The 25837-nt window shown below is 34.5% G+C and overlaps 2 protein-coding genes across 2 annotated transcripts in view; both read left to right on the top strand.

Annotated features, from left to right (window-relative positions):
• The first annotated feature begins 15375 nt into the window (after positions 1-15375).
• Positions 15376-25837, top strand: part of beat-Ic (beaten path Ic) — a 58325-nt gene continuing 47863 nt past the window's right edge. The window contains exons 1-2 of the mRNA XM_068283933.1: positions 15376-16015; positions 16087-16207. The gene's annotated coding sequence lies outside the window, so the exon portion shown is untranslated. The remainder of the gene's footprint in view (positions 16016-16086; positions 16208-25837) is intronic.
• On the top strand, positions 22465-24266 carry LOC137572166 (uncharacterized). The gene is made up of 2 exons (XM_068283936.1): positions 22465-22480; positions 22800-24266. The coding sequence occupies exons 1-2, from the start codon at positions 22465-22467 to the stop codon at positions 22991-22993; spliced, it is 210 nt and encodes a 69-aa protein (XP_068140037.1). The 3' UTR covers positions 22994-24266.

Raw genomic sequence — 25837 nt, 5'->3', positions numbered from 1 at the left:
CTTTGAGAAGTAAAAAAAAACATGAGATTTAAGCAGACACACATACACTCTGCTAGGGGAACAGTTTTTTGTCGCCCATTTTGCTTCATGTGAAGCTTTAATTTAAAGCAATGCCACATCACGTACATGCTGAAAACTTTTGCCCTGGCAGATCAAAAGGCATTAATGCATGGCCTTTGATGGGTTTGGGGAGGGAGCAGCATCACACATGGGTTAAGGGTTAGGGGAAGGGGCGTGTGTCAGGGGCCTGTTTGCACATTAGCGTTAACCATTTTAAGCTAATTTCGCATGTGAAACAGGTAGCCAGGTAGAACACATAGAGGAGTCAAAACTGCAAAAGGTGAGGTGGAGTCTTTCTCGATTTGAAGCAAACGACACGCGCAATTATTGCTCGACCATTTTGTTTGATTGTATGTGTTTGTGTGTGTGTGTTTTAGTGTGTCTGTATCAGTGTGTGTTTTGGTATGTTTGGAACGTGGTTGGCATTTAGTTCGTTTGATCTAAAATACCACAGCAATCAAACAAATTGAATTGAGATCGATTTTCGGCGAGAATGTTTAACTTAAGTTAAATGGTAATGGTCGTAAGGGGGTAAGGAAATTCCACCAAATTGCATTACCAACATTCATTTGTATAAGAAAATCCAACTTTATTTACTATGCTTAGCCACCAATCTAACTAAAGGATGAAAATGTGGCAATTCATTAATGTTTAACACACGGCAAACACAAATTATCTGATTAGTTCATGTTGATAATGATATGTTTCTTAAAAAAACCTTTCAAATAATTCGGTGAGTCAAAATGAATTAAAGTGAAGCTCCATACTTTTCCCTTTTTTATATATTGGTTCGGGGTAGAATTATTAGATGATGCTATGCCATTGCAGAGGGCGCTTTTATCAAATAAACTGAACATATGTTGAAAAACAATGTTCATCACTGTCATTTCAGCTGTCATTATGAATAAATTACATCAGTTACAGCAGATTTTTTTGTGTGTTGTACATTTTTCTATAAAAAAAATTGACAAGTGCCAAGGTTTTTTTTCACATAATGCTAAACACAAACAATGCGTTAGTTTCCTGATATACAATACTTTATTTTTTATTTTATATATATATATATATTTACTTGTACATACTTTATATTCACGTGTTTTGATGATTTCTGTTTGTTTAATCTCATATTTCTGGATATTTTACCTCAACTGCGCTGCTATTAAGATCAACAGACAATATGGTTGATTTACCTTTATTGCAACGTTGCGGAGTCAACAATTCCACTATCTTATTCCATTATCCTTGCCAGGATTTAAAATAATCAAGCTAAAGCCTTGCAGCTACAGCTAACTTAAGAATTGGGCGTAATTTAATAAAACGTGTAACGTAATTTCAAGTTCTTATACCTGTTGTTTAATTCTGATCAAAGACCAAGACGAAACCCAGAAAACGAGGAAACGAGATTCTAATAATCACGATTTTAGTTCTCTCAGTTCTTTTTATCAGTCAATAGTTTCCGAATCCTTTTCAATCGACCTTGAAATTCTCAATTCCGAATGAAATATAAAACGTTTTCCTTTTCAAGGCTAAATTTGAACTTTTTTTGTTTCGTTTGTTATAATTAGATATTTAAGTATAATTTTGTTTTGGAGAGATAGTTCTGATAATTATGTTCCATTTTTAATTTGTAAATGGGCTTTAAACTAATTTGATTTTAGTCCTGACGAATGAATTCATCAATTAAATTCAATTCAGACATAGACTTTTCGATTTAATAAGTTTGGAAACAAGAACAAGTCACATCCATTTCGATTAAATTATGATTCGCTCCTGATAATAATTCGTATATCTACTAATGGCTTGTATTATTCTCAATATATTGAAAAATAAAATTAAATTTTCGGTAAAAAATAAAGAGGAAATTAGCTTCAACTTGGTAACAATTAAAACCTCAATAGATTGATTCCAATGGCTTTGTCTGTCAAGACTAAAACAAGAATAAATTTTCCTTTCTCTATCAATGTTGTTGTTCTGAATGAATTATTAAATTATTTCATTCGTGGATTGGCGGTGACGTTACCACTTTACTAATATTTTTTCAACATTATAAATCTTTGCATTTGCATATTAACACACTATTTCCTTAGTTTTGGCTCATTCCCCATGGAGGCATAAGGCGAAAGTGACTAACTATGAGTAAATAACCTTCTTGCTAACAAACCATGCCCTAATTATTTGTTAAGACTCACTCGCATTTGTGTTCCACATTGACTAACCCCAATTTATCTTCTTCAGCCTACTTTCTTCCGAACATATTCCCTTGTTAATATTTGCCATATTTAAGTAAAATTTTCTTGTTAATATTTGTCATCAAGGCTGGCATATGCCCCAAATGCACAGAGCATTAATCAGCAGAGAAGAAATTAGTTAAACTAGAGAGAAAGGGATAGAAAACATGTGGGCGAGAGAGAGAAATGGTAAGAGCCATAGAAAGAGAGAGAGAAAAAGGGGGAGAGGACGAATCGAGCAATGACAAACTGACAGCTGACTTGCCTAATTAGAAGGCAAGTGAAATAAAAATATTACACATACGCCATGTTACACATTTTTATTTTTTATTTTAATTCCAACGCGGCAAACAGATGAGAGAACAACTACTAAACTAGACTTTGGGTTGGGCTGCATTTCAATTGACATGGCAAACGGCAGGGAAAAAAGTCTTTTGCCTTGTCGTTGTTGTAATGCGCATTCGAAATGAGCACACGCATAAGAATTGAGGCCACATTAATACACACACACACACAAAGGCACTCACATACATACATTGACAGAACGAATTCCAAGCGCGAATGTTAATTTAGATGCCTCCTCCAAAAACAGAAATGCAGATTCAAATGTGCATGCAAGAGAGACCAGAAGGGGTCTGAGAGCCTGGGGATAGAGATACACATGGAAGGAGGGAGAGAGTAAGTGAGGGAAAGAAACAGAGATACTGAGTTGTCCTAACCAAACCAACCGCAAAACTATGCAGAATGATGCGTTAGCTGTACGGTAGAAGAGGTCGGCAATTCGGCTCGGGTTATCACACAAAAGCCCTGACGCCGGTGCCGCTTGGTTAGACGAGGAAGCACGCGGCTTTCCCAGTAAAGCCTCTCGACCAAGCTAGCAGGCATTATCATCATCATCATCAACATCATCATTATCGCTTTGCGCTGCTGTAACTCTTTTCAAATAATAATTAACAATTTATTCCCCAAACAGAATGCACACCCACACAAACCCACACATACACACACACACGCACTCTCATCATAGACTCAAACTGTTCACTCCATGAAGGAGGCTGTCAACGTTAGTCATATCATTAGAGGCAACGTGTTGCTGACTTTTTGGCGGCGGTTTAGGGAATATATCATAGCAAATGATGCACTGAAAAAAATGTTTTCAAATTATTCGAAAAACAACAAAAAATCTTCTTTCAATACAAGCGAGTACACTTCTTTCTCCAAGTTTAAAATTTTTATCGATTGTCTTGAGAGGACTGGAGTAAATTCCAAAAATATTCAAAAATTGATTAGAAAAATTAAAGATTTTATAGAAAACTCTTAAACCAATGGCCAAATTTGGACGTCATTTAAATTTGAAATAAAATTTTTAGAATTAATGCAATCTTAGCCCTTTGCGGTCTAGATAAGCAGCACAATCGGACCTGGTACTCAGAGCCGGATCTTTATTGTTCATTTGCCATTTTTATAGGGCCGCTTGGACAACTTATCTACAGAAGACTGTCATAAAATTTTGATGTGTTTTAAGCTACAAGGCAAAAATATGTAAAGAGTGTTTACAAGACTTCTTAAATTGACCTTTTTCAGACATTCACTCACTTACATTCACTCACTTTTCATATGAAGCAACGCTTAAGTAAAAACTGAGACAAAGTAGAAAAATAATCTCCAATCTTCCCGATTCTATTTTGATTTTGAGATGACAAAAAAAAAGCGCTCAACGGTTATTAACTAGCTTTATCGAAACGTCAGCATGCCTTCGAAATCCGAAAGATTTTTCAAAATTCATTTTACTTCTTTGCTATCTGTGAACAAATGGAAAAAAAGGATGAGCCATTGAAATACTTAAGTCTGTGAGTTGAAACATGCTTTGTATTAACTTTTATATTTTATATTTTAACAACAATCATTTTAGCCATGTCATATGATCTCCTCTTTCTCTTCTCTCTCTTCATTTCTAAAACCCTCTATATAAATAATTATATTTTAATCGTTTGTCTGTTTCTGTCATTTGTGTTTGTCCACACACTTCGGATAAATCAAATTTTCAGTTTCGGAAATTCTCTGTACGTCTTGAACTGACAATAGATTTATAATACTTTAATTTTAATTTCCAACAAATAAATAGAAGCGTTATATACGTTATGTATAGAGAAGTTTTACAAATGTCATTAGTACCTACTAAATGAGAAATCTAGCCTCTAATATATACCAAAACAAACATTAAACTTGTAGCTAGTTTGAAGAACAAAATGCCACACATAAAGTCAATTAAAAGCACATGCCTAACTTTATTACTGGCCTTAAAGGACATACAAATTGTTTCAGTCACATGTCACAGGTCTATGGTCTATGGACATTTTGCTGGTAATTATTTTCTCACGTGTAATTTTCACAAAAATATTTGCATAAGCCACTGGTACTGTCATTTTCCACTCTTTTCCAGGTCCCTGTTTGGCTCTCATGTTGTTTTTTTTTTTACTCTCGTTTTTTTATGCTATGGCAGCTGACATTTTGTGTATAGGCGCTCAAAAGTATGCAACTATATTTGTGTTTTCGCGGTTTGCTTTTATATTTGTGCATTGCACACACACACATATACACACGCACACTCATTGAGTAGAGTCAAATGCATGTGCACAACATTCCACATCATGTCAAGCGGAAGTGAGTGTCTTTCATTTTTGTTTGCTGCCCCCCCCAACACACTGCCACCTCCAATGGCTGACTTCTCGTGCTCCTCTGTCTCAGCTTTTCTTTATTCTCTTTCCCTCATCGTTGGGACACGCTTACTGTTAATTAAAAATGGGCACCAGCAACTACAGCAGGAAGCATGCCGAAACAGAAGAAGATGAAGATGAAAATGGAGATGGGAATGGAACGAAGACGCAGGCAACGTATGAGTATTTTTAATTAGTTTGCATAATTATGTGAGTCCCTCTTTGTGCTCCTTGTCTCCTACCACCAAAGGCATAGCTCTGAGCTATAGAAAGCGGCTTCTCAGGCCACCGCACAAAGTTATAAAAAAAATATATATACCCCAGAAAATATTAAAAAATTGTTTCTTTTTAGACACATTTTTTTTTTTTTTTGCCGGTCCAAGGCCAAGGAATTTTATGTTTCTGAATCTTTGTGAATTTTATTGGTAAATTTATTGAGGTTTGTCAGTTTTACGTTTTTTGCCAAGTATCACAATTTTTTATGGCAATCTCACTTACTTACTGTGTTGCTCTCTATCTTCCATCGCGCTCTCTACTGCTCATCCATAAATTGTGGCAACTTTTTAGTACTACGCAGGAAACAAAATGAAAATCGGAGTCATAACGAAAAATCAATTAAATAGAAAAGTCATTTATCAAAAAAAAAAATGAATCAGATGGAATACAATAAAAAGGAATCTTATAAACCTTGAATGTTTTTTTTTCTCACTTTCAACTTGCTGTAGTAGTGAAAAAGACAAATAAAAAATTGTTACTGCTAACTTTAACAATTTTAGGGTTTAATTTTATAATTAATAATTCAGTTTAAAATGTTGAAAAGATTTGTTTGAGAACCCAAAACTAACTAGTCCCGATCGGGAGTTAAGCTAGTTTCTCGCTGACTTCAGGAAGGATCTTTATCCAGTAAGCCGTCGAACATATGTATGTACTTCTAGAACAACAAAGTAATGGTTTTTATTAAAAACCATTATTCAATTATAATAGAATTTCGTTGAACATTTAGGCCCATGACTCGTTCAGTAGTATGAATCTAATTGTAAAACAAAGTAAGAAGACGAGCTGAAAGTCGGAAGTAAAATTTGGTACTTCTTCAAGTTCGCTTAGATAACAATGCCTTTTAATTTAGTACACATGCTTAAAGGTCCAACCTGATAATGTTATTAATCTAAAATTACCTATGCCTCCAAACTAACTTCTATTGAAGAGAAAACTTAAATATTTTAGAATAATAAGTTAATAATAAGTACAGTTAAGAGATAAATCACTAAGCAAAGTAATTAGAGTATTGTAAATTCGTCGAAATTTATTCATTTGTTTATAGTTTGCTATTAGCTAACTGATTATTCATATTATATAACCATATGTTGCCCTCAACTTACACATGAACTGTCAAAGCTAGAAAACAATTGACAGCATTAAAATATTAACAAAACAAACAAAACAAAAATTAAATACCAAAACAAATACAATTCAACCAGAAAAATATAATGCAAGCTAAAAAATTTAGCAATTAACATTATCAAACAGATTATGCGATAAAATGTGCAAAAAGAGGGCACAAACAATCTAGCTTGCCATTGTATATGAATTGTATTCCATTCCATTCCATTCCATTAAATATATATATTCATCCACACACACACACATATATATGTAGATGCTTATATGCATGTATGGGCCACATAATTATTAGAGCACGAAGATGACAATATAAACAAAATTCCTTTGACTAATTATACAAATGTTTGTAAATTTAACTGTTGAAAAGAGATTGGATTCAACAAAATACATTTTTCGATTTATCGTGAGAATTCGAACAGAATCAAAAAATTCGATTTATATAATGTAATATTAATTTATTTTTACGTATGCACCTGTCTTAGATATTCACTTGAAAGAACTTCAATCAAATGTATGCGAAACACTTTCACCTTTTTGATTAGTTATAAATTACAGTTTAAACCAATTTATATTGCAATCAAATTCATTTTCCTTCTATTCAGTGTGCATGCATCTGTAAAGTATCTATTTCATGTGATTTAATAAATTTCTTGGCAATATATTTCCAATCAACAATTTCAATTTCAGCAATTTCATTTTTAACAATTTGGCAAGAATTGTTTGCAAAATTCGAGAATTGCGGCAAAATAGCCCCAACACCCAAGCAACTTATGAGACTTTTTTCGAAAAACTGAACGACTCACAAGATAAATGAATAAATGTAAAAAGCGGCCAAATATATGAAAAACAATTTCAGTTGATATTTTTTTCCTTTCACTTGTTTATTTTTTTCCCCCTTCCTATGTATGTGTGTGTGACTATTGTCAATATTAAATTGTATTGTCATTGTGACAATGTGTAGGTGTGCGTGTCTATGTGTGGGTGTAGATGCGTGGGTATTTGCCTCCTTGACACTGAACTACCGGCTTTGATCTTGATGATGTTGTCGATGATGACAATGCGCAATTTTTGAAACAAATTTTCAACATCATCAATTTTTTTCCCTTTTTTTTTTAAGGGGAATTGTAACAAATTGAGTTTTTCTATTTTCGTTGTTTTCCATTGTTTGTCCAGGGTGGCTGAAGGATATTCTATTTGTCAATTTTATACGGAGGATATAATATTTATCATCATCTTCTTAGTTGAGGTGATAAAACTGACTTGTGACTTTTTTTGTCTAGCTTAATCCCATGAAAATGTTATGCTAAAATAAAAATATAGAAAGTGTACTATGGGCTTATGTAGTTTATTATATTGCAATCAAATAAATTATTGTAGGTACATTCTATCAAATAAAAATACGAGTGATATCTTTGGGGAAAATGCACTTTTGGAGAAACTAAAAGCTTATGAGCTACCCTCTCTGCCAAATACAAGCCCACGATTTGTTTCAGTCTTTAACTGAATGGATAAGTAAACTCTTAGCTGACGCATAAAAGTATGCAACATGTTTACAGTTTGTTGCGAAAGGCAGCCAGAACCAATGATGATGACGTCGACGTGCCTTGAGTTGAGTGAATCAAGTAGCAAGAGCCAAGTGGCAAGAAGAAAACGAAGAGAAAAGTTGTACAGTTTCGAGTTTCACTTTCGTGCCCAAGTGATTTTGATGCAAGGTGCACATAACAGTTAAGTAATGGTTTAAAACTTTTACCTAGAACAAGGTTACCTTTCTCAGTCTTTTCATTTGACTTCCTCCCACCATGCATACATATATACCTTATTGCATGCATATGTATGTATGTATGTATATGTGAGTATAAAGGGGAGGAAAAAGTTAACAATGTGTAAATTATGCACATAACATCACTACATACATACCCTAGACACAAAAAGAGAATGGTTAAAGGGGCATTGGGCGTGGCCTAAGCTACTTTTACTTACAACTTTATTAGTCGAACCTCACCTTTTTGGCTTTGGCCTGCTGTTGGCAAAAGTTTCCTTGATTATGAGCAGCGAGAGTTTAATCAATTTTCTAGCACAGTATCGCAATGAAATTTTGAATATTTTATACAGACTTGCCACAAAGTCAATGGCTCACGTTTTTCTTAAGTCCTTTTTTTTTTTTTTCTTCATCAAGTAATTAGCCAACTAAGCACTTTATTTAAGACTGGCGGAAAGCTAGAAGAAAGAAAAATTTAATGAAAGCAACTTTCATTCAAGCTCTATAAAAATTCTATCACAAAAGATAAGCAATGAGGTTGAGTCCAGAAGTCGAAGTCAATATACACTTTCATCCCATGGAGTGTTCAATTGTTATAAGATAACGAAAGGTCCTTTTTAGTCGTTAAAAGTTCATTAATGCAATAGTTGACTTCCTAAAAGATAAATAATACGGTTAATAAAACATTTCACCTTCTGTTCAAGATAAATATCATTTTCAACTCGCTCAGTCCATTCAGTGAAATTTTAATTGCAAATGAAATAAAGTTTTTAGTTCATTAGGAAAAACACAAAAAATTTCATAGTTTTATATTCAAAAATCATTTTCAAAATAAAAGCTTGTCTTGTCATATGTATATTTTAATATAATTTTATTGATTTCCATAGGTAACGACGACAACTCTTTTTCTCAATTTTTTCCCTTTCCGAAAAAAAATGTGTCTGCCCTGAAAAGTATGCTACGAGAAATGTTGAACACACCAAAGTGGCTTCCACTTCTCCAACTTATTCGTTTCTGGTGAGTCCTTTTTTTAGGTCCAAACTCACAGACACACACCCGAAAAATAAAGAAAGTTACAAAGGAAACAACTTTTGTTATAAAGCGTGTCCTGTGGCAAATTCCTTTGCGCCTTTTGCTCTCCTCACTCACAAACACGCACACACAAACACACACACGCACACAGAATAATTGCAGTCGTCTTTTTCTTTTGCATGGCTTCATCTTCTTCATTTCTTTTATTTTCCTCTCCTTTTTTTACTTTTTGTGTTCCGCTTTCAACGAATTAAATGGCATGAAATTAAAAGTTACTACGAGAATTTTTTGTGCTGCATTTGCAGGAAAACGTGAGAAATTATAAGCACAAAAGCAAAAAAAGGACAGCGCGAAAACATGCGAAAAAATGTGATAAAATATGAAAGGGAAAAAGATAGGTGGGTAAAAAGGGGTGCATAGTAGAGAGAAGAAACTGTAGTGGCCAGTTAAGAGACAACAGGCAAATCTGCTTAAATGTCCAAGGCGAATGGTAAGCCCTTCTTTTCTTTTCTTCGCTTTTTTGTATCCCTTTTCTTTTCTTTTCTTTGCCATTCATTTCACTTTCATTATTTATGAATTACCCTCCGTCATGCTTTCCTTTTTGTACTTGAGAGGAAGCTCAAGTAAGTCAGTTTGTTTTGTTTGCAACCTTTTTTATTATTCTTATAATGCTGGTCAGATATTTAAAAAAAAATGCTGGAAAACCCAATAAAAACTATCCCTAACCACAATTCACCCTCTGAAATAGATGGCATGGGTAATGGCCCGTCTTAAAATAGAACTACAATGCCACTAAAAGCTAAGAGCACCAATTAAAATTGTATAAAATGAACAATTAAAATCTAGCAAAGTTAGAAGTTGTAAAAGTCAAGGTTGATATTGAAGACTTGTCGAAATCTTGAACTTTTCACACGAATCATATTGACTCTTTTTTACATTTCACCTTTCCACGTTTCTTAACTAATCCAACCATCTATATTTTGTTTTTTTTAACCATAAACATTATAAATTGTTGCAAAATATTTTCGCTCATGGACGAGGTCAACTCAATAACGATTTATGTCAATGCATAGACAGGCTAGAGTATTTTCCACTCTAAACCGAAATCCTTTTGGTAACTAAATGCCACTGCTTTTCGTCCTTCCTCCCTTTCCCTATCTCTCTTTCCCTTTCTCCCTCTCTCACCCTGTCCGCACACATTGTTTGTATTTGTAGTAATATCCTATGGGTTGCCATTTTTTTCTACAATATTTCCCCCTTCATCCATTTTAGTTGTTTATCTTTTCAGGGGCGTGAAAGGCTGAAAACATTTTTTCAATCATTTACTGATAGATTCTCAATTTTTTTCCGACTTTTTTGTTGTAGTTTACGTTTTGTTTTATTACCCAGTTCAAAGTGTTGTAAATATTTGTTTTGCCGTGATGTTTGCACTTGGTAGAAAATGTACAAACCATTTTTATACCCTTGTAAATAGGGTATACTAATTTGGCTCATAAGTGTCTGTAACTATATTTTCGTGTATACATTGCGTATACTTAATAAGACCAATTAAGTTATCAATCACTTAATGAGTAATACTTGCGAAAAGACTAGGGAAATTAATTTGGAATTCATTTTAAAAGACTTTTTCACCAGAATCAATAGAGACAGATGGAATTTAAAAGCGTTTTAACACTTCGAGACTCGATTTATTCCTTTTCGTTGCCATGATGGACTTTGTAAATTGGCATCATACATACATACTTATATAGTAAAGATTAAAAGTCTTTAAGGGCATTCAAACTTCGTCATAACAAAATTTAACCCATGACACTATTGTGAATTTTTTTTTTTTGTTTGTTTGTTACTGGGGAAAAGACAAAGCGGTGGATGAGGTTGATTTTTTTTTTTTCGTTTTGGGGATTTAGTTGAAGCGCTATTTTGTTAGTCGCTTAACAAATATCAGATGAGATGAGAATTAAAAATGGGTTTTAGTTTCGCTTTCCTTACCGTTTTGTATATATCTGGCATTGAAATGTAATATTGGAAAATTTATTAAAAGTGATATGTGAAATGGTTAAAGATGTCAACGCTGGTTCGCTAAATTTAATAATGTGCAAGGTCCAATGGGTTTTAATTGAGTTGAGGGCAATGAAGAGGCTGACAGACAGAAAGAGATAGAGAGAGAGAGGAGGAAAGAGAAGATCCTCCTCTCTCTCTCTATCTCTTTCTGTCTGTCAGCCTCTTTTAGGTCACACAGGACATCGTTTGCCTTGTGATTTAATTGAATTTGCGCTAATCCAATAGATTACGTAGATGCAGCAGCAGAAGCAGCAGCAACAGCTTAAGAATCAGCTTGAGAGTAAGTCCTTAGACTGTGTCCTGTGCTTCTCTTTTCTTTTTGCCCTGTGACTATAATGCAATGCAAAACAAAAACAAAATTATTCCGAAGACGTTAGTAAAAGTGTGCCTAAAGCTTTTAATTTGCAACGTTTTTCCGCATTCTATCTCATCTAAAATTTATCGCTTCTCTTCAATTTAATTAGCCTGCAACACTGAATTTTGAATCATTGCATAAATTATCATGATAATTTCATCTCTGCCCACATTCCACAATATTAATATATGTATGTATATAGAACTCATATTCAAAGAGTCGACTCTTCTCGCTGTCAACGGCACAACAACTTCGGCTACAACTAATTATATGTTGACATGACATTTATTTGAGTTGCATAAATTAGGCAATTAGTTAATGAACGCAAATTAAGTTCATCGCCGGCAAATTGGAACTATGATGTTTGCAATCTCACAATGCAAATGGAGTGGGAATATCAATGGAAATTTTACACTGACTTACCTATGTATTGAACCATTTCAAATTTTTATTTGTTTATTTTAAAAATTTTAATAAATTAATTTTAACTGAATTGCTTTTTGTTAACTATCGAAGTTTGCTGTTGAGTTTTGAGTTCTCTATTTAGTTATTTTGTCACTCATTTTGGATTGTTTTATATATTTTGGTTTTTGAGTCGGTTATGAACATACGTATTTTTTACAAGAGAAAGAGATTATTTTCTTTGCATAATAATATAGACCACATCATTAAAATTTTGGTCTTGTATTATTGATCTCTAAGTATTAGTATGAGAAATAAGCTCTGCAAATATTTTAGGTAAATCTTCTTTCCGTCTTCAATTCAATTAATATGAATGCGTTTCAGTTTTATCTCCCCTCTCTCGGATAACAGCTCTTATTAATAAGTCATATTTATAAGTAGGTACTGTTCGCTTTTTGGGGGATTGTTATACCCTTGCCAAAAGAGTCAGTGTGCAACGCACAGAAGGAAGCATTTCCAACCATATAAAGTATATATTTTCTAGATCAGCGTAATGTAGATCTACGTGACAAGTTCATATAGCCATTTGCGTCCGTCTATCCGTCTGGATCAACGCAAAATACTGATAGACCGTTAGTGCATGTAAGCTGGTATATATTTACCTTTATACAGCACAGTTTGTATATCTCGGATTCGGCCGGATGGGACCACATTATCATATAGCTCCCATGCAAACGGCATATCGAGAATGTTGAAGTCAAACAGATTGTTGAGTTAATGTTTATATTGCTCAATTTTTAACCACTTTTGTGTGGTAGTCATAAATGGTGACAAATGAATACCGAAAACTCTTTGGCAAAAAATGGAAATACAAAAAAAAACATATCCTAATGGACAGCCATTGTAGAACTCCTGTCTGTCAAGTGTCAACTGGAGGAGACGTAGTCAATGGAAGATGACCAGATGAAATGATAGCAAGAACACTCAGAGAGAGAGAAAAAAAAAGAAAAAAGGTGAGTGACAAACGACAAAACGCACAAAATTTTCGACACATTTGCAGATCTGACGATGGTCAAAATGAAGTGAGAGGAGGCCAATGAAGAGTGCAACACCCCCACGGTTGCCCTACAAAAGGCGATGCTTGTCATCATTAGATTAGAGTGCAACCAACGCAAAGATACATGTACACCACACACAGATACATAAAGGAATATATACACACACACACACACACACAGAGAGAGAAAAAACAAGCACACACAAAATTAAACTGTGGGGCGTTGCCTTGTTAGGATGTGCGTTAAATTGTAAAACAACAGAGGGAGGGAGCAGAGAACTAGGAGGTTGGGGTCCTCGTCTGGCTGTAGGAGCAACCGCACCCAGCTGGGCACAGTCATTCTGGCTGTCATGCTGTGGGCACTATTCTCGTTTATTTTGCGTATTAGACTCTGCTATTTTGTGTGGTGTTGGTTGATGCTGCTTTCTGTTCGCTTTTTTGTTCGGTTTCCATTCAGTCCCAGCGAACATCTCCTCTTATTTTTCGCTTGTTTGGTTTCTTGGTGGCTCATTTGTAAATTTCCAAAATTAAGCAACCGGAAATGAGCCATTCGGACATTCACCATTTTGTCTCTCCCTCAACATTAGCTGTCATTGTATGTGTTTGGTTTTGTGAGGGCTGATGTATGTACGTACATACGTGTGTATGTATGTATGTATGTGTGTGGGTCTTGTGTGTTTCATTCCATTTTGTTGCGATGTGATTGCAATTCAACTGCTAGCTTGTCCATTATGACAATATTAATATTTACATTTTACAGTTATTGTCTAGCCAAGCATCCTTTTTGCATCTTCATCTTACCAGCTCTTCGTCCACTTCCATTTTGTACACATGTTTCCTTTCACTGTTTTTGCTGTCTGCTTGTCATGTTTGCATCTATCTCTCTCGCTCTCTACCTCTTCATCTCCCTCGGTCTCTATATATTTATATATCTATGCATCATCTTTTTCTCTCTGTCTCTTTTTGTCTTGTTCTATATGCATTTGGTATTTTCTTGTTTATTGCTATATGTCTTAACCGCTGTTGTTTCTCTTCATCATTTCTCAACTTCTCCTTCTTCCTCTCTGTCTCTTGTCAATATGCTTTTCATATGTTTTGTGTGGGTTTGTGTGTGTGTGTTATTTCCGTTAGTTAGATGAATACTTAATCCGTTATCTCTTAAGTTGTAGTCTTTATTGTTTTTAGTTGGACCATTAATGCACATTGTTTCCGTTTAAGCACAACTTAGAACGACCAAATGTTGATCTACTATGCTCCAGATGCTCTTGATTAGGCTACTATTGTCCATTCCTTTCAAATGTTCATAGCTATTTTTATGGACTTTCGTCCAAGACGAAACTATATCTAATAGTTAAACAATTCTTTGGACGACATAACCATAAAAACTTCTTGCTATTGTAGATTTTAAAGAAATGTTTCTTATTTCAAACTTCCTTGAACCTATCCATTTGAAGAACTATGAAACGTTTGTCACAGCATATCAATATTTATATAATTATATATCTTAATTGGTAAGCTGGACAGGATAATGATAGGATAATAAGCGGCTAAAAAACTGTTTAAGTAAATGGTCATATAATGTTAGCAATGACGTGAACTCAAATAATAAAAAGTTGTTAGAAAATAGTTAAATGAATAATCTTAAGACTCGAAAAGTGATAAAGCCACATGGGTAATGTCCCAAATGTTTAGTAGGCGGAAGGCGAATAGATTACTCTAGTAACTAAATTACCGCTTAGGCATCTTAGACTTTCCGTAGTACCACATCCTTCATTGGGTAAGCTATGATTGTCACGCCAGAGTAGTCCATTTTGGTGCAAGTAATCTAAGGACAACCAGAAATCCTCTGTTAAAAATATCCCAAACTCTCGAGTAAATTCGAAAAAGCTTTTCCCTTTCAAATCCTTATACTGTACTTTCCCTTAATTTACTCAACAGCTGTTCTTTACAAAAATGTCCCAATACTTTCGTCAAGTTGTTACCCTTGCTCTCTTTTTAATTCACTCTCTCATTAGTATCCTGTCGTTGGTTCTCTTGCTTTCTGTGTGCTCGCTGTGAAGACGATTACAACCGAGCGCCAAGTAAGCCAAGTTTGTGCTCTTCGCCTGCCGGTGGCAGTCGTCCTCGTCATAGCTTTCGTCTTTACCGTTATTGTTGGTGTTCGTCGTCGTTGGTGTCGATTTTGAGCATCGTTGTCGTCGTGTTGTTGGCGTTGTCGTTCTCGTCGGCCAAAAGGATATGCCCGACAGCTTCCTGCTGCTGCCGCTATGTCGGCGGCTAGTGCTTCAGTTACGTTGATAATGTCAAAACGTTTGGTTCGTTGTCCTGCTGCTAATAATTCTGCTACTGAAATTGACGTCGACGACGACGAAAGCAACAAAAACAAACTTCGTCAGCAGCTACAGCAACAACAAACACAAATTACCATGCAAACGAAAGAGATAGACGAACAACCATAAATACAATAATTAAATAAACCAATGCGAAAAGTTAATAACAAACATTAGCTGGCCAAGCAAATAGGCAAACAACCAGCAAAAAACCCCAGTAAACAAAAAAGTGTCAAAAATTGTGCAAATTAATATTTCACCAGAGATTCGAAAACAAAACACAAAAAGATATCCTTGTTTTTTTTGTATAAAACAAACTTTCCAATGGACAGTGTTTTATTCGCAAAATAAAAATCCAAAAAAAGAAAACTTTGTTTGCCATTTTTTCGCGTTAAATTATGAAAGATATGTAACACATTGTCCTGGACCCTGGCATAGGTCAAGCTCCTCTCGTTTTATAGAAAATTTTCTGTTGTCGGTCTCCGCAAATCCCACGAGTTCGAGTCCGTGCGAGTGTTTCTCCGTATTTTGCTCTGCTTGTATACTCGCCCATGGGTGTGTGTGTGTCTGTGTATGAATCTGTGTAAGTGTTTGTGTGTGTAAATTTTTCTGTGTAAGTAAAAAAAAAAGAACCCAAAGCAGAAAAGCCTTGTAACGTGCTAAATTTGTTAATTTATTGCCCAGACTACAATAAAGGCACAAAAAGCAACAAAACAAACATACAAACAAAAACAAACAGAACTCAGAGACTCAAAGTGCTGGGCGGAGAGTCATAACATTTGCTGTTTTGTTATGCCCCAAAAAGGTATTTTAAAAAAAAAAAAACAAACTGAGAATTGTACGTACTTTTTAGTTGGCGTATAGTTAAGATAAATGAATAGTAAATGGTGACTATGTGAGAGTTGACTAACTATAAGTGAAATGCTAACCTCTCGAGAGTTAACCTAAAATGATTAGAGCCGCCCCCGTAGTACTTAAACTGGCTAAACTGTGAATTATAGAATACTTTATCTTAATTATTTTTAAGAGTAACATGAAATTTTGTAAGCTCATGCCCAGCGGACAAGTTTTGGCCCTAAAGTGACTTGTGTTTTTTTTTTATTATTTTCCTTGCTCTATACACTAGTGACATTTGACATAATCCATTTTAAATTCAAATTAAACGTTTCCTAAATAACTGGCATAAAATAATAATATGTCTGCTAGCTGTCCAATTATTGCTTTGCGTTTGTCAGTCAGAGCTGAGTTTGCATCTTTGAATTCTTTAACATCTCAATGTTTTCCTGAAAGCAAACTAATTCTGATTAAATTCAAATTCAAAATGACAACATTTCATTTAATTGGCATTTAAAGTGCCTTAAGTGAAATGCTGCTAATTGCAGCTTCTGGTTGTTGTGTCAAAGTGATAAAAGCGTTTTCAATAAAAGCATTTAAACATAAAGCATAAAAACGTATACTTCGGCTATATAAACAATTGACCAAAATTAACTGCAATATTCAGAAATATAATAAAGTGTGCTGGTTTCCATGGGAATACTATTCGAAATCTTTAACAAATTATTCAGCTTTAACTAGAGGCGACTTAGATCTATAGTTGACTTTAGTAATTACTTAAATTTTTTTGCAGATTTTAGCAGTGATTTACATCTAATAAACAAAATTCTTTTTAAATCAGATAATTTAGGGTTTATTTTAACTGCGGCTAGGAATAAGATTTATTAAACTTGCTTAAAGGTTTATATTCATTGAGATCTGAGAATTAAATAGCTGGCTTTATTTTGTTTTGCAATGACTAACAAACCGATATAAAAAGTTTTAATTACTCAAACAACTCTTTTAATTTTTGTAAACGAGTTCATGAATAAAAGTATTTGATATTCAATATATATATTCAATATGAGTATATGAATGTGAATTGTGAATCAATAGCTTCTTGCAACTCAAAGAACAGAGGACTTTCAAGACCAAGTTATGCTTAGTATTTACTAGAATATTCAGGTCTTAACTTTTTATTTAAAGTAAAATTGTCTTATTCTATTGTTAAGACTCTATGGTTATTGGCTTACTGTGTTAGTAAATAATTATTATAAATTAAAAAATTTTGTTAGATAATTATTTCGATTACATCGATTCAAGCCCAACACCGCTAGCGCCTCTTTCCCTTTCTCTGAAATAATAAAGGAAGAACTTGAACTACTCCAAACAACAACTCATACATTTATTCAAATTCGAGTTAGAGTTCATCTTGGATTCATTTTCCCATCAAATCCTTTAAATTATCTCTCTGTGTTTCTTAACCGAGGTTAAACTCGAAAACAAAAATGCCATAGATGAATGCATTGAATAAATTGAACACAGCATTTTGTAGTCAAGCATCAAATGTTCATAACTCTAGAGTTCAAAGAGTTATTTGCTTTACCTGATAGAATCTTTATTTTTTACCAATCATCATCTAATGTTGCCCACAACTTACATTTAATAATAATTTTTATGTCTCAAACATTAGCTTTTATTTTAATTCAAATCATAAGTATTTCTCACTCAACAAATTTTGTTTTAACAATTTTAATTCAATAGAATTTAGGTGAAAAAAAATATGTTCATAAATGCTTTCGGCTCTTTTATTTTAAACCAATTTAATCCTTTTATTTGCTGTGACAAATTATTCATACTTTAAATTTACTTAATAATTATGTCATTAGTGTTATTTATATATTGATTGATTTTTCGTTTCTTATTATATAAAAAATAAACAGTGAAAGCTCTATATAACGAATCTGAGGAGATTGTCGAAATTCTTTACCTCATTAATATGCCATATAATATCGTATGTATTTAAAGGAACATTTTTAATTTGTTCAAACGACTTAACTTACAGTATTGAAGACTTCATCCAGTTCGTTAATATGTGCTTTTACTGTCCTATAAATTCATTTCCAAAACAAGTTAATAAAAAGAATAAAAGAGTTTAAAAAATATGTTGTGTACAATAATTTATTCCATTGTTTAAATTAGATTTCAAATTTATATCACAGATTACTCAATTAACGTTGCATTTTTGTATTGAAGCGTTTTCTTTACCGTATTAAGTTTTAAATTAATTTTTGAATTAATATTTAAATTCAATTTCTGATTCTTATTTTTAATATTCTAATATTGACTGATGTTATATATTTTTTACTAAATGAAGTTTGTTGCTTAATTTTGATTGATAAGTTTCTTAATAAAGTAAATTAATTTTATAGAACCTTTTAACCAAAATGACCAAATATGATTTATATTTATTAAATATTTAATTATAATCAAGCCCGATTTCAATATTAGTGTCATAATTTACCGTTTTGGGCATGGCCTATTGTTCTATATACGACTTACACTAATTAATAAAGATTTGTGGGTAAAATTATAAAAATATTAATTGTTTACTTCCATCGATTGAGTAACCCAGGGGCGATTGTTCCTTTTCTCTCATTCAATTAAAGTTAAAGAAATATATTTTAAGTTTGTTTCCACGAATTCCTGAAGAAAATAAAAGTTGAAACTAGTTTTTCATTAAAGACAATAATCTTAAGTGTACTTAAAAAATTCTTCTTTCAACAAACCAAAATATTAAAAATGTCAATTGCCAGGGCCAACAAAATATTACTCAAGGCGAATAAAAATTGTTAGTTAAATCCTAATGATTTAATAATTAGTAATACACAAAGAAAAGAAAACTTTTCACAAATAAATGTCATAGTTTTCTTGTGTTTTTAAAATTAACTCCTCACCTTAAAAATAAAGAGCGCTTGCCAATCGATCTAACACTTTGAGTTATTCGTAACATTTTTAAGATAAAATTTAAGTATCTCCTTTTTTTTCATAGACATGCCAATGTTATTTGCATTAGGAGCTATTAAAAAACTGATTTATGTTTAGACCACGGCTGCAATTGAGCAGAGTTCACTCCATTTTAGATAATCGCATTGGTCGGAAGCCAAAAACTTTTTCCCCTTTAACTAAACATAAAAATGTCACCGCAAACAAAAAGAATATACGAAAACCAGCAATACAAACAGGCAAAGCCATGAGAGGCTTCAACTTACAAGTAAATAACAAACAAAAAATGAAAAAGGTATTTTCTTTTAAATCAAATACAAAAATTTCTGTTGGGATTCCTTTTTTTCCATTTCGGTGCTTCTTGGTCGTTTTTTGCTGTGCTTTCAAGTGGCGGCTCGCTGTGGCTAAGGGAAGGAAAGGCGGTGGATACTGGCCCCACTTCTGGGCACTTCATTTCACTCGAAAAACATATTGAGCCGGGGCCACTTGAGTGTACGCCAAGAGATAAGCGCAATTATATGGCTTCAAGTATACCTATCCGACCACCAGGAACAGAGAGCGAGGAAACTGTATATAAATTAGGCAAACCGTAGGAAAGAAAGAAGAAAAAAAAAAAACCAGCCACATAGTAAGTTATGTGACTCGGCCTTCATTGAGACAAATGTTGGTTGGCCTTTAAGTGCATTTTTGGTTTTCTTTTTGCTGCTGCTATCTTCTTTTGTCGTTTTTGTGGTCAGGCACACACCCACATACACACACACATACAGAAAAACATACACACTTTAAATTTGGTCTTACATTGAAAAGGTATACAAAAGTTGCTCCTCCTGAACTTTGACATGTCACATTCTCTCTTCAAGTGCTCGTTATGGGCAATTTTTGGCAAAGTTTTGTTTGAAGACTTTTGTCTTGAGCCACAGTATATATGTATATCTGCCTATCACATACAGATGTATGTGTGAGTATCTTTGTGTGTGGGTGGGTTGATTTTTAAGTGGCTTTTGCGGCTCATATCACAAAAGCAAAAAGGAACTTCACTTTATTTACTGGCCGAGAGACAATTTGAGAAATTTGTTGACAGAAAATGACCGACTACTTGAAATTTCTCCTTTTTTTGAAAAGTTGATCAATAAATATTTTACTTTGTTCAAGATTTTTCAATGAATCACGAAACTGTTGTCAAGTTTTGTAACTGGGTAAACAATTCACAAAAGTCTTCATCTTTTAATACTCATACATAAACAAGAACAAGAATTATGCAACTTGCAATTTATGATGAAAATGTTTCTAAGCAGTTTCCTAATTTAAATTTATATATTATTCCTAATATATATATTATTCCAAATATTTCTAATTCCTACTTAATTCTATGCACATTATTTTCATTACCTTTCTTAATTTGAGACGTCTTAAAAAGGTTTGAAACAGTTTTAATGAATATAGTAAAAATAAAACAGAATATATTTGGGAGTTCTATATTAAGACTTCCGAGTTGTGAGACGACTTAATAGGGCTTGGCTTTTCTATGTTTTCCTTTAACTCTTCGGTACACTCTTCGAACACACAGCACACAAACTTCTCTCCTCAAAGAACTTGACTCTAGTCCCTACATAGTCCGAACGACTCTCCAGACACTACTTCACAGACTCATTTGAAAGACCTTTTCTAACTCATGCATATTCATTCTATCGATACCGATTCATACTCCCAGTTATCTCTCCTACTGTTCATACATATACCTTATTTGTACTTAGCATTTCTAATAGATAGCAATTGCAATCCATCAACTTTTTTCGTTTAAAAGACATTCATTAAAGCGATTAAAGGGTCTACTATCTAGTCTAGTATTAAGCTGCTAAAATCGAATCGACTTAAGTATCTAAGTACATTTAATTTAGTAAACTTAATGTTTATATAAACTAGCATATGGCCAAGACACTTTATATATTTTGTCTATATAAATATTTGAAATTTCTCAAAACCAACTTTTCCTTTGCATGATGAAGAATTATATAACAACCACAACCCAAATTTTCATATATATAAGACATATGAAAAATCAGTGAAAAAAATTAATTAAATGGAAAATAAGAAAAATTACATATGTCTTATATGTACATATGTAATTTTTCTTATCTCTATTCCTCCATATTTTCATCCACTTTGTCAACTCATCTATTTATCGCGTTGGAGTAGGCACCTTTGTATGTTTTTGTTTGTGAAGTTCAAGTCAAGAAATCTGACTGGTTGGTTCTAGTCTCCGTCTCCCTTCCACTTTATGTGAGCCTATGCCATCTTCTTTACACGGTGAATGCATCGCAACTTGGTTTTTTTCAAAAAGCCTCAAGTGTGAACACACATTATAATAAACGCCTCAATTGTTGTTCAGTCATCTGTGTAATTTATGTTTAGCTAATGTTCAGGGATCGATGAGCTTGTCAGCTTTTGTGAATCACAACAACTTTCACAGACACACACACAAAAAACCTATGTATGTATGTGTGCGTGTGTGTGTATGTTTATCCTGACACACTCACAGAGAAAGAGATAGAGACTCACATTAACCCCCATCCGAAAGGAAGCTGGAAAATGACGTTAAGGTTGCTTCGTTGAGTCTAATAGACTTTCATGTCTGCCATCTACGGCTACGAGGACAACGACGCCAACAACTTTGGCCCAGTTTAGAAAAAAAGCAGGTCCTGGTGAAAAATCCTTTGGCATTTTGCTGGTGTTTTTCCCATTTTCCCTTGTACATATACATATGTATATGTATATGTTTTTTAGACATGTTTCAATGATTTCTTATTTTTGCTTCGAGGGGTTCGAAACTGTTGCTTTGCTATTTTGTCGTTAAAGAAATTCAATTTTTTCTTCTTATGCTTCATCCTTCTTCTTTCCGTTTTTTTCCCGTGCTGATGTTAAATCATTGATGTGTGAAATTTTCCTGAATGTAACAAATTGATCGATATTTTAAATTTTTAGTAGGCCTTGCATAGGAAATGTCAAAATTTTTGTGTACTTGGGTCAGAGTCCCAGTTTGTAGAGCTCATTCGTTTGTAGTCTCTCGTGTTGTGCACAACTTCCCGAAAAAAAAAAACAAAATTTTCCCAGTAAAAAATTCTTTGTTCTCTACAAAATTCTAGGAATCCTTAGCTTAAGGATCGAAAAAGCCATTTTTAAGGAAAACTCTTTCCATCTGATTATTTTTGGCTCAGTTTTCGTGTACACAAATAGCTCAGAAAAATGACTTGTCCCTGTGGTACGGTTTCATACGCTCTGGCCTATGGTCCAGTCGGTCCTGCTCTTCCTGCCATGAACTATTCCAATTGCTGCCCTGGACCTTGCCCACCCTGTGGACCATGGACTTGCCCACCAAACAGGTGTCGCTGCTGCTCAGAATGGGGCTGCTTTGGACCTTTCTATTAGGCTAAGCTACGCAACAAACGAAATGGGGATGCGCATTCACATCAAGAAGCTGTAAGCTGTTCAAATTACTGAATCCTGTCTACAGTGGGGATCTTGGACTTGCCCACCATACAGATGTCACTACTGTGAATAGGACTGTTCTGCATACTGAGAACTGAAAAAAAAACCATCGCGTAAAAAGACGGCTTCATACGCTCTGGCCTATGGTCCAGTCGGTCCTGCTCTTCCTGCCATGAACTATTCCAATTGCTGCCCTGGACCTTGCCCACCCTGTGGACCATGGACTTGCCCACCAAACAGGTGTCGCTGCTGCTCAGAATGGGGCTGCTTTGGACCTTTCTATTAGGCTAAGCTACGCAACAAACGAAATGGGGATGCGCATTCACATCAAGAAGCTGTAAGCTGTTCAAATTACTGAATCCTGTCTACAGTGGGGATCTTGGACTTGCCCACCATACAGATGTCACTACTGTGAATAGGACTGTTCTGCATACTGAGAACTGAAAAAAAAAACCATCGCGTAAAAAGACGGCTTCATACGCTCTGGCCTATGGTCCAGTCGGTCCTGCTCTTCCTGCCATGAACTATTCCAATTGCTGCCCTGGACCTTGCCCACCCTGTGGACCATCGACTTGCCCACCAAACAGGTGTCGCTGCTGCTCAGAATGGGGCTGCTTTGGACCTTTCTATTAGGCTAAGCTACGCAACAAACGAAATGGGGATGCGCATTCACATCAAGAAGCTGTAAGCTGTTCAAATTACTGAATCCTGTCTACAGTGGGGATATTGGACTTGCCCACCATACAGATGTCACTACTGTGAATAGGACTGTTCTGCATACTGAGAACTGAAGAAAACCATCGCGTAAAAAGACGGCTTCATACGCTCTGGCGTTTGGTCCTATCGGTCCTGCTCTTCCAGCCATGAACTATTCCAATTGCTGCCCTGGACCTTGCCCACCCTGTGGACCATGGACTTGCCCACCAAACAGGTGTCGCTGCTGCTCAGAATGGGTCTGCTTTGGACCTTTCTATTAGGCTGAGCTACGCAACAAACGAAATGGGGATGCGCATTCACATCAAGTAGATGTAAGCTGTTCAAATTACTGAATCCTGTCCACAGTGGGGATCTTGGACTTGCCCACCATATAGATGTCACTACTGTGAATAGGACTGTTCTGCATACTGAGAACTGAAGAAAACCATCGCGTAAAAAGACGGCTTCATACGCTCTGGCCTATGGTCCTGTCGGTCCTGCTTCTGCCATGAACTATTCCAATTGCTGCCCTGGACCTTGCCCACCCTGTGGACCCTTGACTTGCCCACCAAACAGGTGTCGCTGCTGCTCAGAATGGGGCTGCTTTGGACCTTTCTATTAGGCTGAGCTACGCAACAAACGAAATGGGGATGCGCATTCACATCAAGTAGATGTAAGCTGTTCAAATTACTGAATCTTGTCCACAGTGGGGATCTTGGACTTGCCCACCATACAGATGTTACTACTGTGAATAGGATTGTTCTGCATCGGGTAAAAAGACTTAGGAGAACGAAGAATTTATAGAACAAGAACTGGTTGAACTTATGGGAAGAAGCAATAAAATTTAAATGTCTAAAAAACTACATTTTCTTTGCCTTTATTGTTTTGTTCTCGCAGATTGAGTGTTGCCGTACTTGGGGTATTTTTAACGTAACTAAGGTGCGCGCAATAAGTAAATGGGACACTACCTTACTATCTAAACCAACTAAACCGATTAGGATATTCAAATAAAATAATTTTATCTATAAACTTCTTAAATTTATAAATATATTTCAGCCCATTAAAATGGAAAAAAGCTTAGGGCAAAATTTGGAAAATATCAAACAATATATTTTCAAACGGACAAATTTTTAATTTGTGTCCTAATTTTAAAATGAAAAAAAAAAAATTAAATATCCCTCTCTTCTGTTTTTTACCAATTCCAATTTACGAGTTGCCATTTAATTAAGCGTGTTTTACAGCATTTGGATGTTAAATTTGTCCGATCCTGAAAAATGGCTTCTTATAAGCCCTGTAAATTTGCAAAATGCTTGCCGTGGGCATAAAGCCGTTGAATCAAGATGCCTAATTTATAGATTTTTTATCGGATTTGGGTCTAGTCTGCTTGTTGACCAGACTAAAATAAGCATTAGAGACACTTTTAAACAAGATGATTGGGTGCATTATAACTCTAGAATATGTATGTATCCTGTCCAAATTGCACAAAAGTGATCTTGGACAACTCAACATAGTTTTGTGCGTTTATTTTATGCGTTATAAAAAGAGTCCTTTCAATAAACGGGAATTTCGTCCATATAATCATATACAAATTTCTGGACACATGGACTTGTTTTGGTAATAGCGCTACCCCTCGGGTTTATCTAAATTAATCATTTTTGGTTAATAAAAACAATATTTATCCACACAGTTCGAACTGAGAGTACAAACTTTGTATTTGTTGTCAAACTGTAAACGAGCAGCGTTATGCCTAGGCAGAAGCTCCGGATTCGTGAGTTTTTTTTTCATATAAAGGATTATATGATCACTGCAGGATTTATGCACACGTCTCGTAGATATCGATAGAGAAAATTTACTACCTATTTGGGATGCGCTGATGTTTTATTTGATCGCTAGATTTTATATTCATTTGTTTGGGAGTTTCTTTCATAATTTTTTTCGTTTTTTTGTCATTTTTCACTGTGTTTTTATCCACATCACACATTGTTTCAAATCTTCCACGCTCTCCATCGGAAAAGAGTGCGAATCTAGGCGTTTTTTAATAAAAAAAAAAAATAGTTACGAATAGCAACAAATATAATAAAACCTAAAAATCAATTCTTTTTTGTTTATTTTAAAAGTTTTAAACAAATTTGTTATTCAAAGTACCGATTTCATGTGCTTATCTAACTAGAAATGACAGCAAAGCAATCTGTCCCATTTACTTATTTCGTACGCAAAACTCAACTATGCCCTCTAAAAATTAATGTAACTAGAAAACCCTGGGATACTTTTTCACAATTTTTTGGTCATCGCTGAAGAATAATACAACTAAAATATACAAGGAAAAGAGAAAACGAAAAACAGCATATTTTGGAGAAAATAATGTGATTAGTCTTTGTCCCATTTACTTATTGCGCGCTCCTTACATTTGGGTAGTCGATAATTTCACAATCTT

Source organism: Drosophila tropicalis, unplaced genomic scaffold (genome assembly GCF_018151085.1).
Source record: "Drosophila tropicalis isolate 14030-0801.00 unplaced genomic scaffold, ASM1815108v1 contig_237, whole genome shotgun sequence".
NCBI classification, from domain to species: domain Eukaryota; kingdom Metazoa; phylum Arthropoda; class Insecta; order Diptera; family Drosophilidae; genus Drosophila; species Drosophila tropicalis.
The sequence above is the reverse complement of the archived record's forward strand: the minus strand, read 5'-3'. Positions and strand labels throughout refer to the sequence as shown.